This window comes from Poeciliopsis prolifica, unplaced genomic scaffold (assembly GCF_027474105.1).
Source record: "Poeciliopsis prolifica strain line A6 unplaced genomic scaffold, Auburn_PproV2 SCAFFOLD012, whole genome shotgun sequence".
Taxonomy (NCBI): domain Eukaryota; kingdom Metazoa; phylum Chordata; class Actinopteri; order Cyprinodontiformes; family Poeciliidae; genus Poeciliopsis; species Poeciliopsis prolifica.
In genome coordinates this window covers 9,067,339-9,090,748 of record NW_026562387.1, presented here as the reverse complement: position 1 = coordinate 9,090,748, position 23,410 = coordinate 9,067,339, and the positions used below count along the sequence as shown (strand labels likewise).

The following is a 23,410-nucleotide window of genomic DNA, read 5'->3' as shown; positions in this document are numbered from 1 at the left end:
ATTAGATTGTTAATTGATTTTGAGTGGTAACTGGTCTGAGTATATTTATAATTATTTAAAAACATATGACAGAAAAGATTATTATTTGAAGCTGGTTGATGCTGATTGAAGTTTTGTTCTTTTTACTGACACGTCATGAATAAAGATAGGCCAAATGAGAATTATATCTTGAACCCAACTAATAGAATACAAATAAAATTATTATTATTATTATTATTATTATTATTATTATTATTATTATTATTATTATTATTATTATTATTATTATTATTATGGGAGTGACGTTTTCAGTGCGCCTGCCTGCAGGATGTGGTGATTGCTGCCTTTTGATTCGCTGCATGTGAACACACACCGATTCAGCTCCCACAATTCAACAGGCAACAAAGGAAGAAAGGAAGAGGCCGTGAGCTACAAAGAGTTAGCTGACCTAGGTTGAAAGATGTACCCTAAATTATGTCGTTTTTAGCCGCTAATAGTTCCCGTGTGTGAAGACAATTACAAAGTCCGTCCATGTTTGTGTTTTTGTGCTTTGTTTTGCCACAGAAGTGAACTAAAGGGACGGTGGCGGTGATGTTTTCGACATAAAACGCTAACAAAGCTAACTGACTTAGGTAGTAAGGTAGCAGTAGCTACGCTAACGTTAGCCAACAATCGCCAAGGACCATATCTTTTCCCAGAGTGTTTTCACTGACAGATAACTAAACATTAACACGCTGCTTACGACAAAAAAAAGCTGGAAGCGACAAGGTAAGAGACAATGTTGTATTATTCCTTAGACAAGTTTGAACGTATAAAAAATACTTTTCACAGGTCTGCTAACAGCAGTTTTGTGTTGGCTTCCACGCAGTCTTAACATTGATGACATAATGGGCGTCTCTCCTGGATATTTCTATCTTTAAATTAAAAAGCGACTGAAGGGATTTGGAGTATTCACATTTAAAGCATATAAGTAGAATGCTAACAAACGTAGCTAACCTCCAAGCATGCTCTTGTGTCCGTAGGCCTTTCCAGGTCAGGGCATACCTGGTTAATTTTAGTGTTTAGCACAAGGCGTTTATGACTTTTGCATATCCGAAGATGCTTTGTTTTTTTTTCATAGTGCCTTTCATTTGTGAGGTATATCGGCAGACCTTTGCATATCAACATGCTTTTGCTCATTTCAACAGTAAATAAAAGGTGGTGGAAGTGGAATTTGACCCATCTGAGTCACCATTTTCCTGCAGATAATGGTGAGTAATCAGATTGCAGCTGTCTTGATTTTCAAACGGCTGTTTCAGAGCGTCACGTGGTCCTGTTTTACAAAAACGACTCTGAATGTTGAAAAAAACATTCAGTTTCCCCAATTCAACTTTCACATGATTTGGGAAATATTTTCTGAAAGACTGAAATGTTTTACTGTCGAGCCATGTTAGCATGATGCAAGGTAAATATATATGTAGATGGGGTGGAGTCTGAAGGTAAATATCAGCAGCATAACCACCCATAGAACAATTAGCATGTTATCAGAACCTAGAACAATTTTCAACAGAATTTCCCAAAATTCTAAATATATATATACTAATACTAAATAATACCACAAATGCCATTTTGGAGAATGTTATATATAATGAATTATTTTTGAATCGTCAAATATTGTAGATATTACATAATACGGCGAATGGCACTAAATAAATGCCAAATGAAAATTTATATATACATACCCCATTTACCATATTATTTAGTGTCTACAATATTTAATGATTTAAAATTTCTAATAACTAAAGAGTTCTTTTTGGAACTATACATGTACAGATTGTAATATTTTATTGCTGAATCCAGGTAATCTGATTAGAAAAGTGAAACATGATGGATGGCATTTATTTTAACGTTTAAGTAAGACTACATTGTTATTATATTTATGTCTAAACAAACTAATCCTATACATAAACACAAAAGTATAAATGTATAATTTTATTACCTCATCAAAAACATATGTGGAGTGTTTGCTTTGATTCTTTCATGCTTGTTTGAGGAGTCCTTGAATGTCCTGTGGCAGCCATTTTGGGGTGTCTAAACATCTGGTGGAAGTGCTAGTCTGTTGAGCTCATACAATCAACTTCTCAGTCAAATGCTCTTAAGGACAGTTGTAAATGGCATCATAAAGGAGCATTGTTTTGATGATTTGCTGAGTGTTAAAAAGAATAGGAGCTTCTTAAAGTGTTATAGGTCAATATCAAGGCATCACATTTCTTTTGTTATTTTTGATATATCTAGCATTTTTGTAACAACTGAAGATAAAATAGTTACTAGTTGTGATGTAGTTGTTTCTATTTATGGGGATTTCTGCCAATTCTTCCAGCAAAAGTGCCATAGTAGGATTTTTTTTAACTCTCTGGCGTAATTACTCAATCTAAGCCCCCTCTAAGTTTTTGCATTACTGTTCAGATAGGTAATCAAATCAATTGTTATTTGTATAGCACATTTCAGCAGCAAGGCATTTCAAAGTGCTAAACACAAAACACGAAGTCACGCACCATAGAATAAACAATATTATCCATATTATGTTTCAAATACAATTCTAAACAGATATGTTTTTAGTTGAGATTTAAAGGAAGTCAGTGTTTCAGTTGTTTTACAGTTTTCTGGAAGTTTGTTCCAGATTTTTGGTGCATAGGTGCTGAATGCTGCTTCTCCTTTTTTGTGCGAGGGTTTTAGCAGCTCTTACCATAAATGCTTGTTTTGTGGCTTTGTGCATTGTTAGTCTTCCCCACTCCCTGTGGATAACCTGATCTTTTCATCTTTAACTCTTTAATTAGTTGTTTGTATCTAAAGTTGACTTTTATATGGTAATGTAGGAAATGTGCCAAATATACTTTCAGAAAGGCTACAGCAGATTTCATTTTGTGTACATAATTGGGCAGTTTCTGTGATTGTTTCTGCAAACAAATCTTCTCTAACTAGATCCACGCATTTTCTGTCTTTTAAAATAGATAACATTTTCTTATTAGGATGCTGCCTCCTTATTTTAGCAAATGGTATATTGCAACCCCCACCTTCTCTTTTGCGGTCAGACTTTGATTTTAAGAAAAAAATGTCCTGTTTTTATTGATTCATATCATGTTTTTAATAATAACAGAATGTCAATGCAGGCAGGGTAAAAAAAATCAAAATTCTGGGATTGGAGTCGTTCATGCTTCGATTGCCCCAATTTTCTTAATTTTGAGTGATCAGTGATCGGTCGTTGCTTGCATTTTGTTCACACATTTTATCTACCTCTGCACAGATCTGAAAATCAGCTCTCTTCCATCATTTTTTCCTGTAAAACATGAAAGTTTAGATCATTTAGTGGTTCGGGCAACAATTCTCTAAGCTTTTCATTTATATTTTAGAGTACTACCTCATGCAGTTAAAAGATGTTTGCATTGTTTCAAGGATTTTGTTATTGGTTTTTTAATAAAATAATATTGGAACATTGAAGGTGAATTGTGATCTTGTAACATCTGACAGTAGGGCTGGGCAATAAATCAATTTCATCCATTAATCATATTTTGTATTTTTGAATATATTTTTTTGGGAAAATCTGGATTTGTTATTTTTACTAATGTACTCTTGGGTACATTAGTGCTGGGTTTTCATAGTTTGCCAGCTCACCAAGGGCCTGCCTTCTAGGTGCCTGCTTCTCCTCTTCGGTCCACACTTGTACTTTTGATTAACAGCTTCTATTTATTTGATTTTAAATGATTTTGAATTTAAAATAAAAGTAATATTATTAAAATATTGTCATTAATTTATAATTTATTTTTAAGAAAAGAAATCAAGGGGGGGAAATGATCAAAAGTGTATGTGATATATATATATATATATATATATATATATATAAACAAAAGTATAATTGTATTTTTAAGTCTTATCGGCACCCCTTCTGACACTGTCTGTTATAGAAAAAGAGAATCTGATTTAGAATCAACAGGTACATCTTTTTTAAGATCGGTGTTTGGCCAGAAAACTGCAATTGGTGCACCCCTACTGAAAGCCTTTTAATAATTTTCATAATTAACTTTTGCCTTTGTACTTTTTGTTTTGTGTAAATCAACATGTTTTCACATTCCTGTAACTTTGCTGGTGATACATCTGAATGTCCCCACTGAGGGACAGTATCTAAAAATACCAGGCAGTAAGGTTGTGTAATGTTGGAAAACCACACAGTGTGACTAGAGTGAAATACCGTATTTGTCTCCCTTTACTCTTTGCCTTTATAACCTTACAATGCTGACTATTTATCATCTCACCTTCTATAATTTATTTGTGATCAACCTTGTTTTTGAGGGGTAATCTGATCTGTGTTGCATCAAATCTAACCCCTTAATAGTGAATGTATCCTTTACAATAATAGTTGGGGGGGAAAAAAATATTTATCTTTATCTCAACTACATAGACTTTATTGCCAATAGTTTAAATATGATATGGATAGAAGTATTCTTTATCTTACGTAGCAAAGTATCTCTGTCACATTAGGGAAATTATGTGAGTGCTCCAATCTTGTTTTTGAGAACTTTGAAATGGTATTCCTTTTGTTAATTATAAAACAAACAAAAAAATTTAACCAGAAAATGTATTATTTTGGATTCTATTATTATTAAGGCGACTAAGATGTGTCTATTTCTGTCTTCAGGGAGTTTTGGATCCACTGTATGGATGACTTGTTTCATGTGGCCTGATGGAAGGACATTGTGGATAGTGCTTTCATCAGGATATCAGGAGAGCCGTCCCATGCCCCCACATTGGAGGGCCTGTCAGAATGAAGAAGATAAGCCTTAAGACGATCCGCAAGTCCCTCAACATAAAGGCCAAAGAGGAGGGTGACTTTGTCATGCTCCAGCAGCCTTCAGTGACAACAGAGTTTTCAAAAGAGGAATCGCTTTTTGGAGGCTGCTACACCAAAGACCTTTCAGGGTGTGATCTTGGTTGTGAGGACGAGAAAGGAGGCCAAAATAAAAGTCGATCTAAAAGTGAGGGCCTAATGGGTTCGTTAAAGAGGAGGCTGTCTGCCAAACAAAAGGCAAAAGCAAAAGCTGTCTCTTCAGCTTTGTGTTCGGCAGATGACGATGACAACTTTTCATCATCTTCTGTGCCCATCAGCAATGAAGTAAAAGCCCAGAGACCCCTCAGATCTGCATCCTTGCGGAGTCACCATTACAGCCCCTCGCCGTGGCCTCTGCGACCGGTCAACTCTGACGAGGCATGTATCAAGATGGAGGTAAAGGTTAAAGCCATGGTCCACTCTCCTTGCCCGAGTCCCACCTTAAATGGTGTTCATAAAGAATTTCATAACTTCCAGATGGAAGGGCTCTTTCAGGACCAAGCAGAGTCCATAAAGTACCTCCAACAACCACAAAATGGTGAGCTGCATCTAAACATCGATGAAAATGATGTGCCTGTGGTGCTGGGGTTGACGCCCCAGGACTATATCCAGTACACAATGCCTTCAGATGATGGAATGTACCCAGAAGGGTCCCACTCCTTTTGCCTAGACAGTTCTACTCCCATGGAGGTTGTGACAGAGGCAGACAGCAGGTCCTTCCACACAGAGCAGGGACAGGAGGATCATGAACTGGTTAATGGGATGCCTGCGGACCTCTTTATGGAAACCTCAGTTAATAGTATTCTTTTAGGTTCTGCTGGTGTGGTGCTCCAAAGCTCTCGGGTGGATGTCCCACCTCCCCTCAGCCCCCTTCTGCCACCCATGACAAGTAATGGACACATCCCTAGGACTTTTTCCAGCTTCAGCTCTACAGACAGCCAGGTAGCTGAGAGGGTAAGACACCACCTCAACTTTGACCCAAATTCAGCTCCTGGGGTCAGTCGAGTGTACGATTCAGTCCAGAGCAGCGGACCGATGGTCGTGACCAGTCTGACCGAGGAGCTTAAGAAGCTTGCAAGGCAGGGCTGGTACTGGGGTCCAATCACACGTTGGGAGGCGGAGGAGAAGCTGATCAACTTGGCTGATGGTTCGTTCCTGGTCAGAGACAGCTCAGATGACAGATACCTGCTCAGCCTTAGCTTCCGATCGCAGAGCAAAACCCTTCACACACGCATCGAACACTCCAACGGACGCTTCAGCTTTTATGAGCAGCCTGATGTCGAGGGTCACACGTCAATCGTTGATTTAATTGAACACTCCATCAGAGACTCAGAAAACGGAGCCTTTTGTTACTCCAGGTCTCGCCTTCCAGGGTCTGCAACCTACCCAGTCAGACTAACCAACCCAGTATCTCGGTTTATGCAAGTGCGGTCCCTCCAGTATCTTTGCCGCTTTGTCATTAGGCAATACACAAGGATAGACCTCATCCAGAAACTGCCCTTACCCAACAAGATGAAAGATTACCTACAGGAGAAGCACTACTGAGGACAGGGCAGTGGTAGCAGTTTGCACTTTTGTGTTCAGTTAAGATTTTTACACAAGGTTTACAGACAACCACAGTTTGAGACGACTGGTTCTGGTAGCTCCTGATTTATGTTTAAGTGACCCTGTCTTGTCCATTCCACTCTTCTGTGAGGTTTTATTTTTCTGGTGTTCAGAAGGTTCTGCATTTGGTAATACTTAATCTATTGCAAAAATGTGGATGAGGTGAAAAGCAAAGTAAGCTTAGTTGGAAACAATGAAGATCAGACATTTGACAGTTGTGATGGATGTATGCTGTCTGGCTGTGAACAAGGAGCAGAAGTTTCTTAATTATCTGCAGTAAAGTAGAGCAAGTTGGGAAAAATAAGGTTCCTCTTTCAATTGAAAATGTGCTGCATTATCAACTGGATTGTACATTACAGAAATGAATGTTTGCTACAATTGGTTTTTCATCTCTACAGGCTGACTACTTTTGCACATCTTTTGCCTATCAGTTTTCTAGATGTTGAAATGTCTTTACCTCTTTAGTCTTGATCAAATTGCAACTTAAGATTTTGGATAGTGAAACTTTGCATTTAAAATAATGATGTTAAAGTTTGATATATAAACATAGATAATAAATGACATTATTATGTGTCAGAAATTCTTAAGCTAACTAAAGTACTAAGCCAAGGGCAAACTGTAAAGCTGAACAGCAAAAGATGTCCAGATTTTGTCAGCCACTAGGATGCTTTCAATAGCTGGGGCTGAGAATTAGCTTTAAAGTTATAAGGCTGCATTTTGTCATTATGCATTTTTCAAGCCTAATGGTACTTCTAATGCTGGATGCAGGTGCTTTTTTTCTAGAAAAGGCATCAACTAAATGTATGGACTAAAAAAATTATTATAATGACAATTCTGCATTTGAAATCTTGCAAAATTTCCACTGCAGGTTTAAGTTTTTCACTAATGCTTGTGTTGTCTGCATGTAGTAAAGCCTTTAAGATTGTCAGACTACATGGTATAAGGTGTTGAACAGGGATAAAACAATTTGGTATCAGAGGTTGGTTATTCAATGCACAATTGCATTTACCTTGGGGAGTCTGAAAGCCTTGCCCTCATACATTCTGCAACTAAAAGACATCTCATGTGAAATCTTGTCCAAGTTACCTTTAGAGATGCACCGAGAATAATCAATTTCCAATTGGTGGTTTTTCGAAAGCTTTTGTCTGCTGATGGAGATTATTTATCTTTTAAGTACAAAAATAAAGGAAAATGTAAGAACAGCTTTCAAACACTTCCCTCCGGCCCCCTAGCTTTCCTGCTATGAGGGGTAATAAGTAATTTTTTTTTAGTAAAAGGAGTGATACCACATTGTGATTGTGAAAGAGAATCATCTTTGTACAACAGGGCTTTACTAATAATTTTAAAATGCATTATTGTGTCGAAGTTTAAATTGCCTTTAGCATGTTAGTAGAAATGAGCACAGGTAGCATAACGGTCTGTATCTAGACAATGTAGGATCTTTGGAATTCTGAAAGGCTTCAATCATTTATAGATTCAACATGTTCCATGGCAGACAGAAGCAAAAAACAAAAAAAACAAAAGTTAAAGCAGTTTTGCTGTATTCTATTCAGCCATCCTGTTGCTTTCTCTGGTTTTCAGTGAACCGCTGACATGGTTTGACATGTTTTAAAACCGTTTCCTGTTAAACAACCAATAACATCTCTGTGCTTCCTGTTGCTTCTGTTTTTAACACTTTTTTCCATCAGCAATGACTTCCACACCGATGTGCTTAACACCATCTGGTTAAGCTTGGTTATATTTTAGCTGATCAGAAAAAAAACAAAAAAAAAACATATATATATATTTGCGTTTCTGGCAATTTAGTTACCAGTACCAGAATATCGAGGGATTTACTGACTTCTCGGTGCATCTCTAATCTAGTTGTAGTACTAGTGGTAACATAAAGCTGGAAAGAAGATACGGACGTAGGAAAGATGCAGGCTTTTGGGAAATACAGATTTGGGAAACATTGGTTAAGGAGTCTTCTCCACCTTGGAAGGGATGTCAGGGTCTTGGCATGTGATAAAAGTTAAACCAAACCTGCATGCCATCATTGGTGTTCTTAAGATTTTGAAGAGTTTTATTTTTAAATTTTATTTTATTTTATTTTTTGCAGTTTTTCATATTGTCTTGAGTCTGTCCTTGCAGAGCTGCACTACCACAAGTTATAATGAGCTGATGGCGTCAGAGTAAAGGGAAGAGCACACAGTATGCTACGCAAGTGCTTTATTTGGATAATTGACAGGGAATTGTCTCCTCACAATATGAGTGGTCATCATTTTTTTGACATCAGTGTCCTTAAAAGTATTGCAAAATGTCTTTGGCAACTTTGGTAGGTCTTTAGGGTATAGTTTTAGTTGTAGTTAGCTGGAGACTTTGTCTGAGGAAGCACAGTGGAAACTAGATAGGATCTTTGAACGGTGTTTGCATGTTTAAACACTTAGTTTTAAAGCTTTGAGTTGTATAGGAATGAAGGATTTAAGATGTGTTTTGGCTGTATAGAGATGTTTTTTGTTGTCGTTTGTGACATTTGCCATCTGGGGGATGGGGCCGTACAAAAGGAATGTACGCTTGTTTGAGGTATCCTGTTATCTGCCTGCAGACCCATTTCTGAAAGCATGGGGAACATAAGGACTACAATGACACATAATTTGCACTTGAACATTCATTGAACCTCTCTTTGCCTCAAGTTTTCCCTCAGATGGTGATTTATAAAGAAAAGTCACAGATTTGTCATGATGTATTCATATAACTGTAAGAGTAAAATTGTTTTTTTTTTGTTGTTGTTTTGTGGGGGGGGTCATATCTGTGTGATTTAAGGGGGTCACATGCCAGCATAATTTCAAAGCTGTTCCTAATTGGCTGTTAAGATATGGGATCATAGCGAGAATGTGGATGTACATTTTTTTTTTACCCTTTTGTGTATGAGGATGTTTTTCAGTCAAAATGTGAAGACAAAATGTTAGTCTCTTTTTCTTATAGAGTTTTTAATCCATCTTAATTATAATTCCATTTTAATTTTGAAATAATCATTTGATTTCGACACGCAAATCCTTTTCAGACAGTATGCTTGTGCATTAAAGCCTTCATTGTTCGATTCCAGAGATTTGACGATTGTTCAGACTGCTGATTTGAATGAGTAACAGCTGTTAAGCACTTAACATACTCCAGTTTCTTTCTTTTTCTCCTTTTTCCTTTGTGCATCTCAGTCATTGAAGGTAATTGTTTACGACATCATGTTTGGACAAAACCTTCCCTTTTCTTTTCCTCACATTATCATGTTGGTACAATTTTGAAAATTCCTTTAATGTGTTCTACACATTCGTGCTGCTTTTGGATATTATTGCCTTTCTTGTATTTAACAATGGTGGAACTAGAATGTTGCCACTCTAGATGTATGTACACATAATGACTCGGTTGTCATCTTGGGAGAGCAAAGCAAAACTTGCAATTTGTTAATGACTGTAGTCGGTTAAAAGAGAATTAGTATTAATTAGTAGAGCCTCTGTAGAATTGCCAGTTCACTCCAGTTTACATTGGTTGTCAACTTTTCAAAGTAGATAGTCTTTTTGTATTTTCTTTTGGAGAAAAAAAAATCAATGATTTATTGCACATTTTGGATACAGTTAAAGAGTTTTTTGTATCTGCCGATTATAAATTATAAATAAAACTATATTCTAAAAAAAGGAGGAATTGTTGTGTGTAGCCTTAATAAAAAGATTTACATGTATTCATCAATAACGAACATCAAAATTCATGCACACTCATACATGATTTTCTTGTAACATTAACAGAAACAATTGAATTACTCTGATAACTATTCTGTTTTGAATTAAAAAAACAATAAGTTTTATCTAGTTAACTGCAAGTTTAGTGGAGGGGAAAAAGTAAGATGGAAACAACACTGATATGAGAGATTTGTGATGTAAACTGCATCGGAGAGTTTGGCTAAGAGTTTCAAGGTTTTGCCTGTGGTTAGTCAATCATTGTGTTCAGCCACTCCTGAAGCAGCAGTGACTTCAGAAACCGGAGCGGACAAATGCCCAGTGGCCCACAATTAATCTTTTCAAAGAAAGTGAAATTCTGCATTTCAGTAAGACAATCAAGTTCCCAGAGTCCAAAGAAAAAGTGAAGACAAAAATAAAAGTCCCTGAGGAAGCTTCCTCAATCTGGTGTTTCCCGGTGTTGACCCACTGGATTTTATTAAGTCCGAAATCAGTGCTGTGGTTTACCAGGGAAGTTTTACAGCTTTCATCTGTTGACAAACTTTTTTTATGATGCTGCTTTTTATCATGCTGCTTTTTATCAGCAGAAATTGGCATCTGGCTACACCGTCAAAACCACCAATACCTACTTTTAATGACCCTGGTGTTACTGTGCTTGAATGCCCAACAAATTCCCCTGAACAAAACCCAGCAGAGTCTGAAGTATCGTCAAAAGCAAAATGCGACACACCAGACTCAGTAATTTAGACAAGCTGAACTCTGCTTTAAAGGAACCCTACTTTCCCTAAAACGTCAGAGTGCATCTACTCTGCATCTACTCTGCATTAAATGGATATACTTTTCAGCAAGCTGACGTTTCTATATTAAAATACTTTTTGTTGACGTGATGTAATACCACTTTTTGAGAAATATGAGTTTGGGATTTTTATTGGCTGTAGACATAATTAACTGAAAGAAGTGCTTACAACACACATTATTAATGTGTGTGATAAATCTCTATGAGCTTACATTTTTCAGTTGAATGACTGAAATACCCTTTTTGACAATATGCTAATTTTATGGAGATTCAACTACAATTTTACATCCACAGGAGAGTCTAGACAGTTTGCATTAGAGCAAAGCTTGGATGCAGCAACACCTGTAAGGAGCCAAGTCATGCCTGCAGCAGTGTTAACAGGTGATATTATGGAGGTCTGAACAGTCTATCCGCAGTAAGTACAAATTGGCAGCGAAACCTTGAGCTCTGGCTGTGTAAGTTACAGAGGCAAGCTTGGTGCTCTTTAAATACATCAGAGTGAAGCAGACACAGGGTAAAAACGAACTGCAGTGTTGCCTTGCTTTGACTTGCCTGTTGAAAGTGTGAGATCTTTGGGGAAACAGTGGAGAAGGTTTTGAGTACGGTGTCAGGATTGGACTTTGGTTTACTGAAATGTGCTTTGCATGCTGATGAGGAGGTAGACTTTGTTAACTTCTTTGTCTGACAGGCCTCTCCAGGCATCTGAGGTGAAGATGCATAACTGTTTACTCTTTCTGCCCGGTTCAGTATGATTTATTCATGGCACGCACTGGTGGTTGCATGTCATATTGAAATGCCTTCATCATCACAAAAGGACTCTGCTCTGTTTTTGCTGTTTACTTTTTTTTTCTAATTTGCAACTTTTTAAACTCTTTTTTTTTAAAATTTATTTCTATTTGGTTTTTTTTTACCGTGCGCTCAGTTTGACTGGGAAGGGTTAGCTTTCAAAGAGATGAACTTGACATGAGGTGACACGCCATCTTTTCGGTGTTGAATTTTGTCTGGATAATGTGATGTTTGTCCCTCTAACTTTGCTGCTTCTTCCATTTAATGTTGCCTCCTTTCAGTGCTTCACTTGTGTGTGGCTGTTTGGAGGACACATTGCCACGTGTGTTTCCGAGTGAAATATTGAAACAGAAAAATGTCAATTAACACGTATTGAGGCATGTCAAATAAATAGTACATCTTATTTAAATTCTAAGGTTTCACATATAGGGACAAATTAAAATTCCCACAGCAATGTGATAGCCTGAATCCATTTTACCAAATAATTGGTTATCACTTTGGCTTAGAGTGTATGCTGTAACATTAAGAATGAGCCAGAGATTGGATGGCCTCTGCAGAATTTTGGAGAGCACAACTGCAATTAGCAAAACTTTCTTATAGACCCCGCGTGCACTGATTGGTTCAATTATGGTTAAAGAGTTTATTAAAAGGTAAGACAAAAAAAAATTTACTTCTAGTTTTTTTTTTTTTTTTTTTGCTTCTGTTGCACCAGCTGACCTCATCCATCATTCATTAAGAACATAAATGACAGCAACGTAAAAAAAAAAAGAAAAAGCATGTTAGTCAGAATTTTAAGGGGGGCTTTTTATTACATTTTAATTTGAATTATTATGCAAGATCCATAAAGTAAATCTACGACTACAGCTCCCTTTATTGTGTTAAGCCTTCTTTAAAGTAATTTAGTGCTCCCAAAATTAACTTCAAAATAAAAGTTACCTTCTGCAGGTTTAGCCAAAACAAGAAAGGGGTCCACGACAAAGCAATAGAGAAGATCCACCTTCTCTCAATCTGCTTAGTTTGTTCAAAGTAACATTCCTTTAATTACCACCCAGTGGATATTAGCTTGACACAAAAGATTCATCTGTTATTCTGCAAAAATACTAGGTCTAAATGCACTAGACTGGTAGAGAAAGAACAGTGAATTGTCAAGTTTCAAAGTTTTTAACATCACCCTGAAAAGGTAGGGAAAGCATATATAAACTTTTCAGCTAAGAGTTAAGTTTTCATTTTTGTTGCGAGTTCAAGTTTAAAGTTTTCATTCCAATGATACAGATACTGCTTTTTTCACAACTTTATTATTTTCCTGCAAGCATTCCTAAAGTATTAAATTTAGCAATGTTTGTTTGCGGTGATCATTTTTATATTTTTCACACCCCTCATTTCATGCCATCTGCTGCTCCTGTGAAAAAAAGACGTGTTGGTAATAAGCTTATTTCACTTGCACTTATCTATAAAACTCCGTCCATAAAAATTAAAGCATTGGTCAAAGAGGCATCTAAAGAAAATATAATATTCTGAAATAGCTCAATATTTTTGTCACTGACAACGAAGATAATTGCAGATTTGAGAAGATTTTCAAGCAAAATCCATTGGATATTTTTGGGTGGATTCATAAGAAGTGCACTGAGTCTGTAATCAGCACAACAAAACCCACGACAAATAGATTTATCAAAAGCTGAAGAAATAAGTGCTTGAAATATTTCACTCTATGAAACAAAGCTATTAATGAGTTTTGAGCTTTTTAGACAACAGTCCAATTATTATTATTATTATTGTTATTTTTTGAGTTGCACCTGGAAGTGACCTACGGTAACTGTGGAGGAGCTGCAAAACCCTGCAAATTAGGTGGAATGTACTAATATTTGTTGTTTGAGTGATTCAACTTCTGGATGCCTTTTTTTTATTTTACAAGGTAATTTAAGTCTCAAATGGTGAACAGCTTGAATATGTCTATATTTCTTTTAGTGCATAGCATGGACACAAAACCGCTGGTTTGTGAGCAAAGTGTCTTCCCAGTGTGGCTCATACTCTGAAAGTGTTTCCTCTGGGGGAATCCATACATCACTCGTCTCCTGTTTCAGACCGATGATCCATTCCTGCCATCTGCTGCGCTGTGTGGCGCACCCATTTTTCACCTCCTAACAGGGGATATGTTGACAGTCTAAACTGGCCAGCAAACATATATATTGCTTAAAACTGCCACACACACACACACAAAAAAAAAACAAGAAAATTATGCTTGAATCTAAGCTTGTAATGCTAAAGCAAAGTTGCCTGCTGGCAACAGATGACTTTGAGGCCTGAGTGAAAGGTTCAACTCTATTCACGCCTCTGATCTTTTGCCAGCAGTTTCAGGCACCGCTGAGTCGCCGTCCTTTTCCATCTATCATTACATTCGATTTCTCTGAATCCCAATTAGTCCCGTTAGAGATGTGACTGCCTTCATCGTTAGCAGGTCCCCGCAGATGCAACACCTCGTCGTGGTAGTCATTGTGATCATCCTTCACACTTTCCCTTATGTATGCGAGAGAGAGAGTATGTTTATTGAAGTTCAGCTTTTGCAGTTTTGCAGCTCACGCCGTCATGCTGTATGGTGCCCAGATCAAGATGCCTTTTATCGCGGTCCATTTCCAAAAGCGGCGTCTCTCCTGCACCACGCAACAGACAGAATTTAGCAAACAAAGAGGCGAAGGCTGTAAAGACTGAGTTAGCCAGCTTCATTTGCACCGAGAGAGCAAGAAATCGAACATCCTGGAGATGTGAGCGTGGTTAATGACCAGAAAATGGCCGATCCAGATGGCCCCAGCTCCAGGGTGTCAGGAAAGACGGATTTGGCCACTTTGATATCTGACTGATAATCTGTCAAGGAAGTAACTCCTCATGTGCAAGCTTTTCCTCGTGCAAGCTTTACTTTTTTTTTCTTTTTTGTGGTACATGATTGTTTATTATTTTATTCCATGGCAGGAGATAATGGAAATGAGATTCTTTAGTGTTACAAGACCTCCATTGTGGAAGAATTATTGATGTGGATTTATGACATGCTTAATACAACTTTGCATTGACAAGGTTTTTAAAAAAGGTGTCAGATCATTGAGCTAATTTTAATATCAGTCAAAGATGGTAAAGGGGGTAGAACTGGATTTACTTGAGTAACCTTTTGAAAACAATGTACTTCTAGGGGTAGCTTTAATGCATCATATTTAAGTTCTACATAAGTAATGTTTCTTGAAATAATACTACTCTCTGTCCAACTCTAGTTGCTTCACTGAATGAAGAACAAACATGTTTAACCCCAAATTCACCAGACAGACATAAAATGAATATTGCTATATAGACTGAAGACCAAAATGGAGTTACAAGATGATCATTATTATGTAATAATTCAAAAATAGAGGCATATGGAAATAGAGGATCATCAACTCGCCTCCCTTCTTTACCCCAGTGAGACTCCAACAATAGAACATTTCCTTTGGAAAATCTTCCCATAGCTCAAACGAGAGCTAGGTGTGTGTGCAGTGAGGTAGTGGTGGGGAAGGGATGGAAGAAGGCGAACAGGTGGCAGCCATCAGGATATAGACAGGGGGACAGTTCTGAATAGGAAACCTGCCTCCATTCCTCACGGAGTACCTGGGTGTCTGCCCTTCACCGGTGGTCCAACAGGCACAGCGAGGATGCAAGAGAGATGAAATGAGAACAGGTGGCGGCTCGTCATTTAACCGGGAATGGAGTTCCCCCTGTAGGTCTGAGGCAACATGGCCAAAATTGATGTTATGTACTATGTTTTTCTTCTATCCTAACAACAGAATCCCTGCAGTGAGTATGTCGTGGTAGATCTTTGTATCTGACACAAAGCAAGAGCTCTTTAGTGCTACAGCTTTACTGAAAATAGAGCATGATGTTGGGAGGAATTTGTCTGCTCATTTGAAAATTGAAAATTTCCAGGAGATAAAAAAAAAAAGTGCAATGCTAGAACATAAAAACGATGTAATTAGTGACATACCTGCCACCAATTTGTTATTGGTCAAGGGCCAGGCTGCTATCATTTTGCTCTTGATTGAATTGCAGTCACATTCGTCACTTTTTGAACCACCACTGTCCCCATAGAGCTTTACACTCCTTCTTCTGCAGGGTTACAATTGACAGTTCACCCCCCTACCTATCCGTCTAACCTGTAGCCACAGCCTTCTGAAAACACAGCACACCTTTTCTATTTCATTCCTAAATACAACAACAATGCAGAGCTGCTACTTTGTAACATTAAAATCGCTTAACTCTTAAAATCAAACTAGTGCTTTATTTGATTTTGTTCCAAATAAAGCACTGGTTTTACAATCTATTCTTTTACATTTCAGTGATGCTCAAATGTTTGTATCAGATCATCACAGTTAATAGAGCTTGCTTAATTGTGCTTCTTTATATGACTGATTAAAAGGTTTTTTAAAAGGAAAAACAGAAAAACAAAGTAAAGTTAATTGATTCAACAAAAAATATTGAAGGCTTTGTTTGTCTTTGCCTTTTGGTGTTCTTGCATACAGTTTCATTGAACTTACACACAAAGGAAATTTATTCTCTATATGTGTATAAAAACAAATACATATTTTTATTATTTTGTGTTGTTTTAACTCACTTGCCCCCCTGGCCCCCCAAAAATTACACTGAAGTCTGAGATTGTGACGTGACGAAGTACAAAAAGATCAAGGAAAGTGAATACTTTTGCAGGAAACTGTAACTGTAACTGATGTTGTCAGGGCAATACTATACAAATGACAGAAAAGACATTCATGAGCTACATGAAGAGTTCTCAAATCTTTTTAGACCGACTTTCATCATTTCTGGAGAATGATTCAAGATTTTGCAGTCTTTTATCATCTGATATGAAATTCCCTCCATTTGTTGGAGAGCGCCTCACATGTCTGTCTGTCTGTCTGTCTGTCTGTCTCTCTCTCTCTCTATCTATCTATCTATCTATCTATCTATCTATCTATCTATCTATCTATCTATCTATCTATCTATCTATCTATCTATCTATCTATCTATCTATCTATCTATCTATCTATCTATCTATCTCTATCTATCTATCTATCTATCTATCTATCTATCTATCTATCTATCTATCTATCTATCTATCTATCTATCTATCTATCTATCTATCTATCTATCTATCTATCTATCTATCTATCTATCAGCGTTTTGGGTTCACAAACCCTTCAAAGTGTGGTGTTTATCATCTGCATGCACCCTCTTTTTTGCAGTGATGGAGGAGATCAGAGGAATGGGTCGTATCTCTAACATTGATATAGATCTGAACAAACAGCCGGAGTAGCCAGCTTGAAAGTGGACCTGGAGGGAAGTCTTTTGAAAAAAGATCCAAACTGAAGGGAATGTGAGGGATATTGGACACCACTTATAGGAGAGTAGCATCAGTGTATCAATCTTCCACTCAGATTTCAGGCTTGGTTGAAAGTCACAAGTCAAGAAGAAAATGGCAAATGATTATTTGCCATTTCAATGTTTACGAACTGTGCAAACGAGAGTCATTTATTATCTTAATTCTTACTATATCCCCTGTTGCTGGGGAATTTCTGACGATAGTACCGGCATTGTCTCTCCAGTTTCATCTTTTCTTTTTCTGTCCCTGCGATCATGAAGAGAGAAAAAATTAGCATGACAATTTTCAGTTCCATTAAATTATATACAAATCAAGCAAAATATTTATTCTGGATCTTACAGAAACAAACAGCAGTGGGACATGTCTCTTTATGTGGTTATTCCTCACCACATAAAGGACTTTAATGTAACAAAGTGTAGAAAATGAAATACTTATTCATAATTCACTGTTAATTTGTGACTCCCTGTCCTGTAGTACAGTGTTTGTCAAATTGTTTCCAGTTTGTAAATGATGTAATGGAGTTTTATGAGTAAAAGTGGCTGTGGACCATGAAATAGTAATGAACTGAGGGAGCGGGCTTAAGCATAACTAAGGAGATATCCACAGCTGCGATTAGACACATTTTCTGCACATAAAAGAATGCATTTCTTTAATTATTGATGTGACAAATTGTTGAGTGGTCTGTAGACATTTTGCAACACAAGGAAAATAAATGGGGATGTTTCAATAAAGCAGCTGTCCCTTTATTGAATATTACTGGGGTTTATGGAAAACTAGAGTAAAAATCCTGAACATAAGTGAATCTTTTGTTGCTGTATTTCTGTAGAAGTGAGATTTGAAGCTCGCTATGTATTTTACCATCCACTATATTTCTATGATTGCACATATGGGCAAATTTAGGTGATTGTCTGCTTCTTGTTACTGTAATATCTAACTCATGAAGATCAACACACTTCTTTCTTATTTGAAAAACATGTTATTGTGCCTTTTCCATTTTGAAGTGTGGTAAAGAGAATGGGTATCTGTCATAACATTTAGATCAAACAGGGGAAACAGTAAGTCGTAGGTTGTTGAATAATAGTTCTTTCAGCATGCTAGTAATCTTTAAATAAGTAAAAGATGCACTCACAAATAATTAATTTACAGTAATTATATACAGAACCATAAACTGTAATGGGTCTTAAGATGGTTTTATGTAGTAGAGCAATGCAAAGTGATACATAACTGAAGTGGACCAGAAAGGATTTACACTTTATAAAAATTATATAAATAAAGGTCCAAAAAGAAGGCAAGACTTTTTTATGTAGCTTCTTCTACTTTAACACCCATAAATAAAATCCAGCACAGCCTACTGCTTTCATCTAATTAGTTAATGAAGTCTACCTATGTGTAATTTATTTTCTGATTAAACCTGTTCTGTGAAGTACTCATAGTAACTCCTGGTCACATGTTGCTGCTTTGTGTGATGGTGTGCTCAGCACTCTGAGTTGATGAGAAGATGAATTGAGTTAAGCACAATCCTGCGTGAAAACCTTTTTTAGGCAGAAATAGACTTGAGTTTGTAGCGAGGTTTTCATGATCAACTGAGGGCAATAGATGTTTTGAATGTGACATCCGTCTTTCCTGTCAATCAATTTTACAATAACTGCTTCAAAAAATGAAGACAATCTGTCCTAAACATAGCTAAAATGTATATAAAATGCTGAAAGCCTTACAGTTCTCACTTTAATTAAATCCTAACACTATTTGCCAGATACTGTCAGAACTGTTTTTTTCCAATCAAGCGGTCACAAGTAGTGCTTTCTGGTTGTTACTTAGAATGCAATAAATTGACCACAAACGACAAATAATAATGAAAAACTTGCAACAAAAAACAAACAAAAAAGAACTCTGCCTGCATTAAGATTGTGCTGCATATAGAAAACGTGACTTTTTTGTGTGTGTGTGAAACAACAGAAGTTAGCAAATTCTTGGAGATATATTTTTTAAAAACATTAAACAATTACCTTTTTAAATCTTTCTTTCTTTTTTTTTACTTTTTGAGACAAGTCTGGAAGGGGAAAGCAAGTTCTTCAATCAAAATCAAAATCAATGCTTGTCCTGATTAAACATGATGAGACAAATGTGTATTCTCAATGTTACCAGTTTAATGAGAGTCTGAAAGAGAAATCAAGTGGTCTTTGTTGAGAGTGAAGTCATTTGTGACGCATATCCGCACACGCACACGCAGAATTTTTTTTTTACCTTAGAGCAGTCTCTATATATCTGCACAAGACGCAAACAATGAAATCAATGCTGTGTACGAAATTTAATTCTATTCAAGAGATTAAAAAAAACCCTTCGTTTTCAATTTAGTGTGTCATTTCCACTAAGTAGCTTTAGTCAATGCATGTCTGCTCCTCCTTCTGAAGTGTGCCACTTAGTTCTAAGCATAAAAATCCTTCCAAATCCCCTTGAGAAAATAGCAGCTTAAGTACTGTAGGTTAATGTTTGCCATACTTGCTTCCCCCACTCTGGGCAAGATTATGCTAGAGAACATGAATGACTACCAGCAGTGAGTCATGGGGGATAGTGGGTTTGGCAATATATGCTATAAAGCAGAATGTGATTTCTTTCTTAGCTTAAAGTTTATTAGTTTAAATATAATAGAATGCGTCCTTAGGATTTATTTCTATTCAGCCTGCTTTTGCTGTGATAAAAAAAAAAGAAAAAAAAAAAGTTGAATCAGAATGTCAGTCTTTTTGATTTTCCTGCTTAAATTACCCATACTTATTATAGCAACTTGTTACATTTTATTTTACAGATTTTGCGTGCCACAACTGAAAGGGAGAATCTGTTATGTTTACTGCAATATTTAATTTGACCCATAGATGTCCTCATTCAGCAAGTGGTTCTGTTGTGATTCTGTTTTAAAATTAAGCTACCTCAGTAAACCCAATCTAGGAAACAAACAAACAAACAAAAAAAAAACAACAACCCATTACTATTTTTTAAAAAAATCTGATGTTATACCTGAAAAAAGAAATCTTTCATGTCACTTTTTTTATTGTTGCATATATAGATGAACATAACATGTGAGTCTCTTGTTTTATTGTCTTTAAACATCACTTCCTCTCTCTTAAGTTGCTGCAGAGCTCTTGCATGTCTAAATAAAGACGTGTTCCAGAGGGAGACCTATTGGAAGCTGCAGTGCAGGCTCATCTCCTCTGTCGCCTCCACAAAGGTGTCTTAAGTCAGCATCTGAGACACAAGTTGATCCAAGAAAGTAGAGACACGTGTCTGCAAAGAATATGATTCACACATTAAATAGACAAAAACACTGTCAGTCAAAAACTCTGGCTTCTGTTTTTGACATGAGTTAACCTTGAGATAGTGAATAAACTTTATCTCAACAACTTCAGATTTAGACAAAATAACAAAGTGCTTCACAGATTTATTTATACGGACTTATAAAAAAAAGACAGAAAGAACAATTGATAAAAACAATAACACTGAGCAAATAGCTTGTCTGATTTAAAGTACCTTAATCTGCTTTTTAAAGGAATCAACTGAGGCGACTACAAGGAGAGACGGGGAAGGACATTCCACAGCCTGGCGGGTTACTGCCTGAAAGGACAGGTCACCTGGAGTTTTAATCTGGGCTTTAGGGACCTTCAGAAGACCAAAGAGCACAATCTGAAGAATAAGAGATCAACATTTCTTTCTTTCTTTCTTTTTTTTTTCTTCGAAGAGTTTTTGCAGCGCTAGTGTGGAGAAACTGCCTGGTCAAACAGAACACTAAGCTTGTTTGGCCCAAGGGACTTTCTGTGCAGGAGCAATGATAAAAGTTTCAGAATTTAACTGAAGACAAGTAAATTTCATATTGTCAGCACACAAATGGAAAGATACTTTATTAAAGTTACTGCTAATCTTATCAAGGGGCTGATGTATAAAAGGAACAAAATAGGAACTAGGAGTGAACACTGAGGAACACCATTCCAACAACACATTATGTTATTTGCATACATGGAAAATGTTAGTTTGCTTTGACTGGAGGAAAATCATTTAAGAACACTTCCAGAATTTCTTATCTCATTCTGCAAATGGTGCAGCAAAATGTTGTGGTCAGCTATGCATACTATCCCTAAAACTAAGATAGATCAAACTCACTTTTTGTGAACAAACCTCGTATGACTTTTGATTGACAGTGCTCAATACTGTATCTATACATAAGTTTTCCCTTATCGGTTCTGGTTTCATCTTGGCAGACCAATATCTGCATTTCTAGAGATGCTCTTCAACTGAATCCACAAATACACGACCCCAACACACTTCCATTCAAAGCAATGGTCTTCTCTATCCAGTGATTGGGAATTCTCCAGTCCCGAGCTTTCCTACAAACCCTAGGCAATCATGGAAGACAAGCATCAGTCTCACCCATGGTACGTAGGTATTCTTGATTACCTGGTAAGTTGACTGCGGTTGGATTTGTTCAATTTCTAAATTACATATTTCACCCTAAAATAAACTGATTTCACAAACACGTCTCCTGCTTAGACTGGCATGTGTACGAAAACCCCACTAGCAGATGTAAAAAGGCACTAAGCAATGCTTTTGAAGCTTTGAATCACAAAGCAAAAAGACTGTCAGCTCCACTGCTGCAGTGCCTAGATCTTAAGCAGCGAGGAGACAAGAAGAATGTGGAGCAGACGTGGGTGGTATTTAAAACTACATATAAATAAATAAAAGGTGTAAATAAATAAATAAGTAAATAAAATCCTAGCTACATCACTGAGCTGATCGTTATCTCATGTGGGATGAATCAAAACAGATCAAATGGAGGACAAGCTGCTTAATTTTCTTGGTTTAGCCTTGAATATTTAGGCTTCGACTCAGAACTCAATTTATATTCAGCTCATGCATGCATATTTAACCTTATCAATGCACTGAGTTCGATTACACTTGACACTCATATAGGACTCATATGCCTGTGTACAATGCTTCTCATTCAAACAAACAAGAAGGGCTTTTTTAGGAGTGTTACCTCCTCAGACATTTAGCTTTCTTTTCTGTCTTCAGAGAATGAATAATATAAAAGCCAGCTACAAATGAGCATTTTTTTAGAACATTATTCAAATTAGGCTTTTTAAATTATAAAAGGACCATAAGTACTTAGTTTCAGATCTGCTATCACCTGACAATCCCTCAAGAGCAGGAAGAAAAGTCTTTTTTGTTCATTTTTCAAGAACTTTCTTTCTTGAAAGTGGATAGCATAGGCTTGTATTCAGCTGCAGCAGCTAATGGAGGATTATTCACAGGACAGCTGCCAGACTAGCACCATTCAAAGCAAAAACTAACCAATGCTTGACGCCTATAATTTTTGCTTTTGAACAAAATTAAATGTCAGAGAGTTCAGACCCTGTAAGTCAAGAGTGACAGACTCTATTGCTTTAATTTTGACAAAAGTGATTGTTGTTATCCAATATCTACAGTTACCTCAAGATCCTTTAATATTAAAAGACATTATTAAACACAAAACTTTGCAGAAACTTACTTGAAGTGCACTGGGGTCCTTTTACAGCACTATTGGAAATACAGTGCAAAGAAAAGGAACTGGTCCTGCACATTTCTTCTGTTTTACTTTTTTCTCACTGTTAGATATTTAAAATTATCAATAGTAATTTCAGACAGATAATCTGAGTACACACAAATGAATTGATTAACTGAGTGTTTTCATTTAATGTCAGTCACCACACAGACATGATAACTGCCAGGCATACAGAATAAAAGCGATGAAACCCCCCCACTCAATTCATAAAGATATTAAAAAGCAACACCTCATACCATGGTAAAGAAATTAAAAACAAGCTGATGAAACACAGAAATCGACATGCCATGATGACTAAACGCCTTTGGGATTCATGCTGGCTGCACTTAATCTGAACTTGATATCAAAGTTACCTTGGGGTTTTAATTGGATGATTTTTAAGCTGTATTTCAGTTTCTTTTTTGGACACTTTTGCTAGTCAGTCAGCCATGGCTTTTAGCTGTTTCTTTTATGACTGCAAAATTTTGCATTGAATTTTTCTTATCCTGGTTGTTCATTTCGAAGTACAACCATATTTTACATATTTTCGTCAGAACATATATTTTGTGTGCAACATTCTGTCCTTGAATTTCTGGGTGAAAAAAAAAATGTTAGTAAAAGACAGTCTGAGTGATACATTCTGAAGTAAACCGATCCAATGAGTTTTTTTTTTTTTTAAATTGGAGCGAACGCTGGTTGTTCATGAAGGTGATTCCTTTTT

The 23,410-nt window shown here is 36.7% G+C and overlaps 1 protein-coding gene across 2 annotated transcripts; it reads left to right on the top strand.

Annotated features, from left to right (window-relative positions):
• Positions 1 to 375: 375 nt before the first annotated feature.
• LOC129364854 (suppressor of cytokine signaling 6) lies at positions 376 to 10,116 on the top strand. 2 transcript variants are annotated; one of them, XM_055037771.1, is made up of 3 exons: positions 724 to 747; positions 1,167 to 1,229; positions 4,652 to 10,116. In XM_055037771.1, exon 3 carries the CDS (start codon positions 4,778 to 4,780, stop codon positions 6,383 to 6,385), a length of 1,608 nt encoding a protein of 535 aa, XP_054893746.1. In that variant the 5' UTR covers positions 724 to 747; positions 1,167 to 1,229; positions 4,652 to 4,777; the 3' UTR covers positions 6,386 to 10,116. The 2 variants fall into 2 exon arrangements, with proteins under 2 accessions (XP_054893745.1, XP_054893746.1); XM_055037770.1 differs by lacking the exon at positions 1,167 to 1,229 and having other exon boundaries at positions 376 to 747.
• The last annotated feature ends 13,294 nt before the right edge of the window (positions 10,117 to 23,410 follow it).

Bases quoted from the DNA above. Each gene is read 5' to 3' on its own strand.
- LOC129364854 (XM_055037770.1), top strand. From the start codon at position 4,778: ATGAAGAAGATAAGCCTTAAGACGATCCGCAAGTCCCTCAACATAAAG.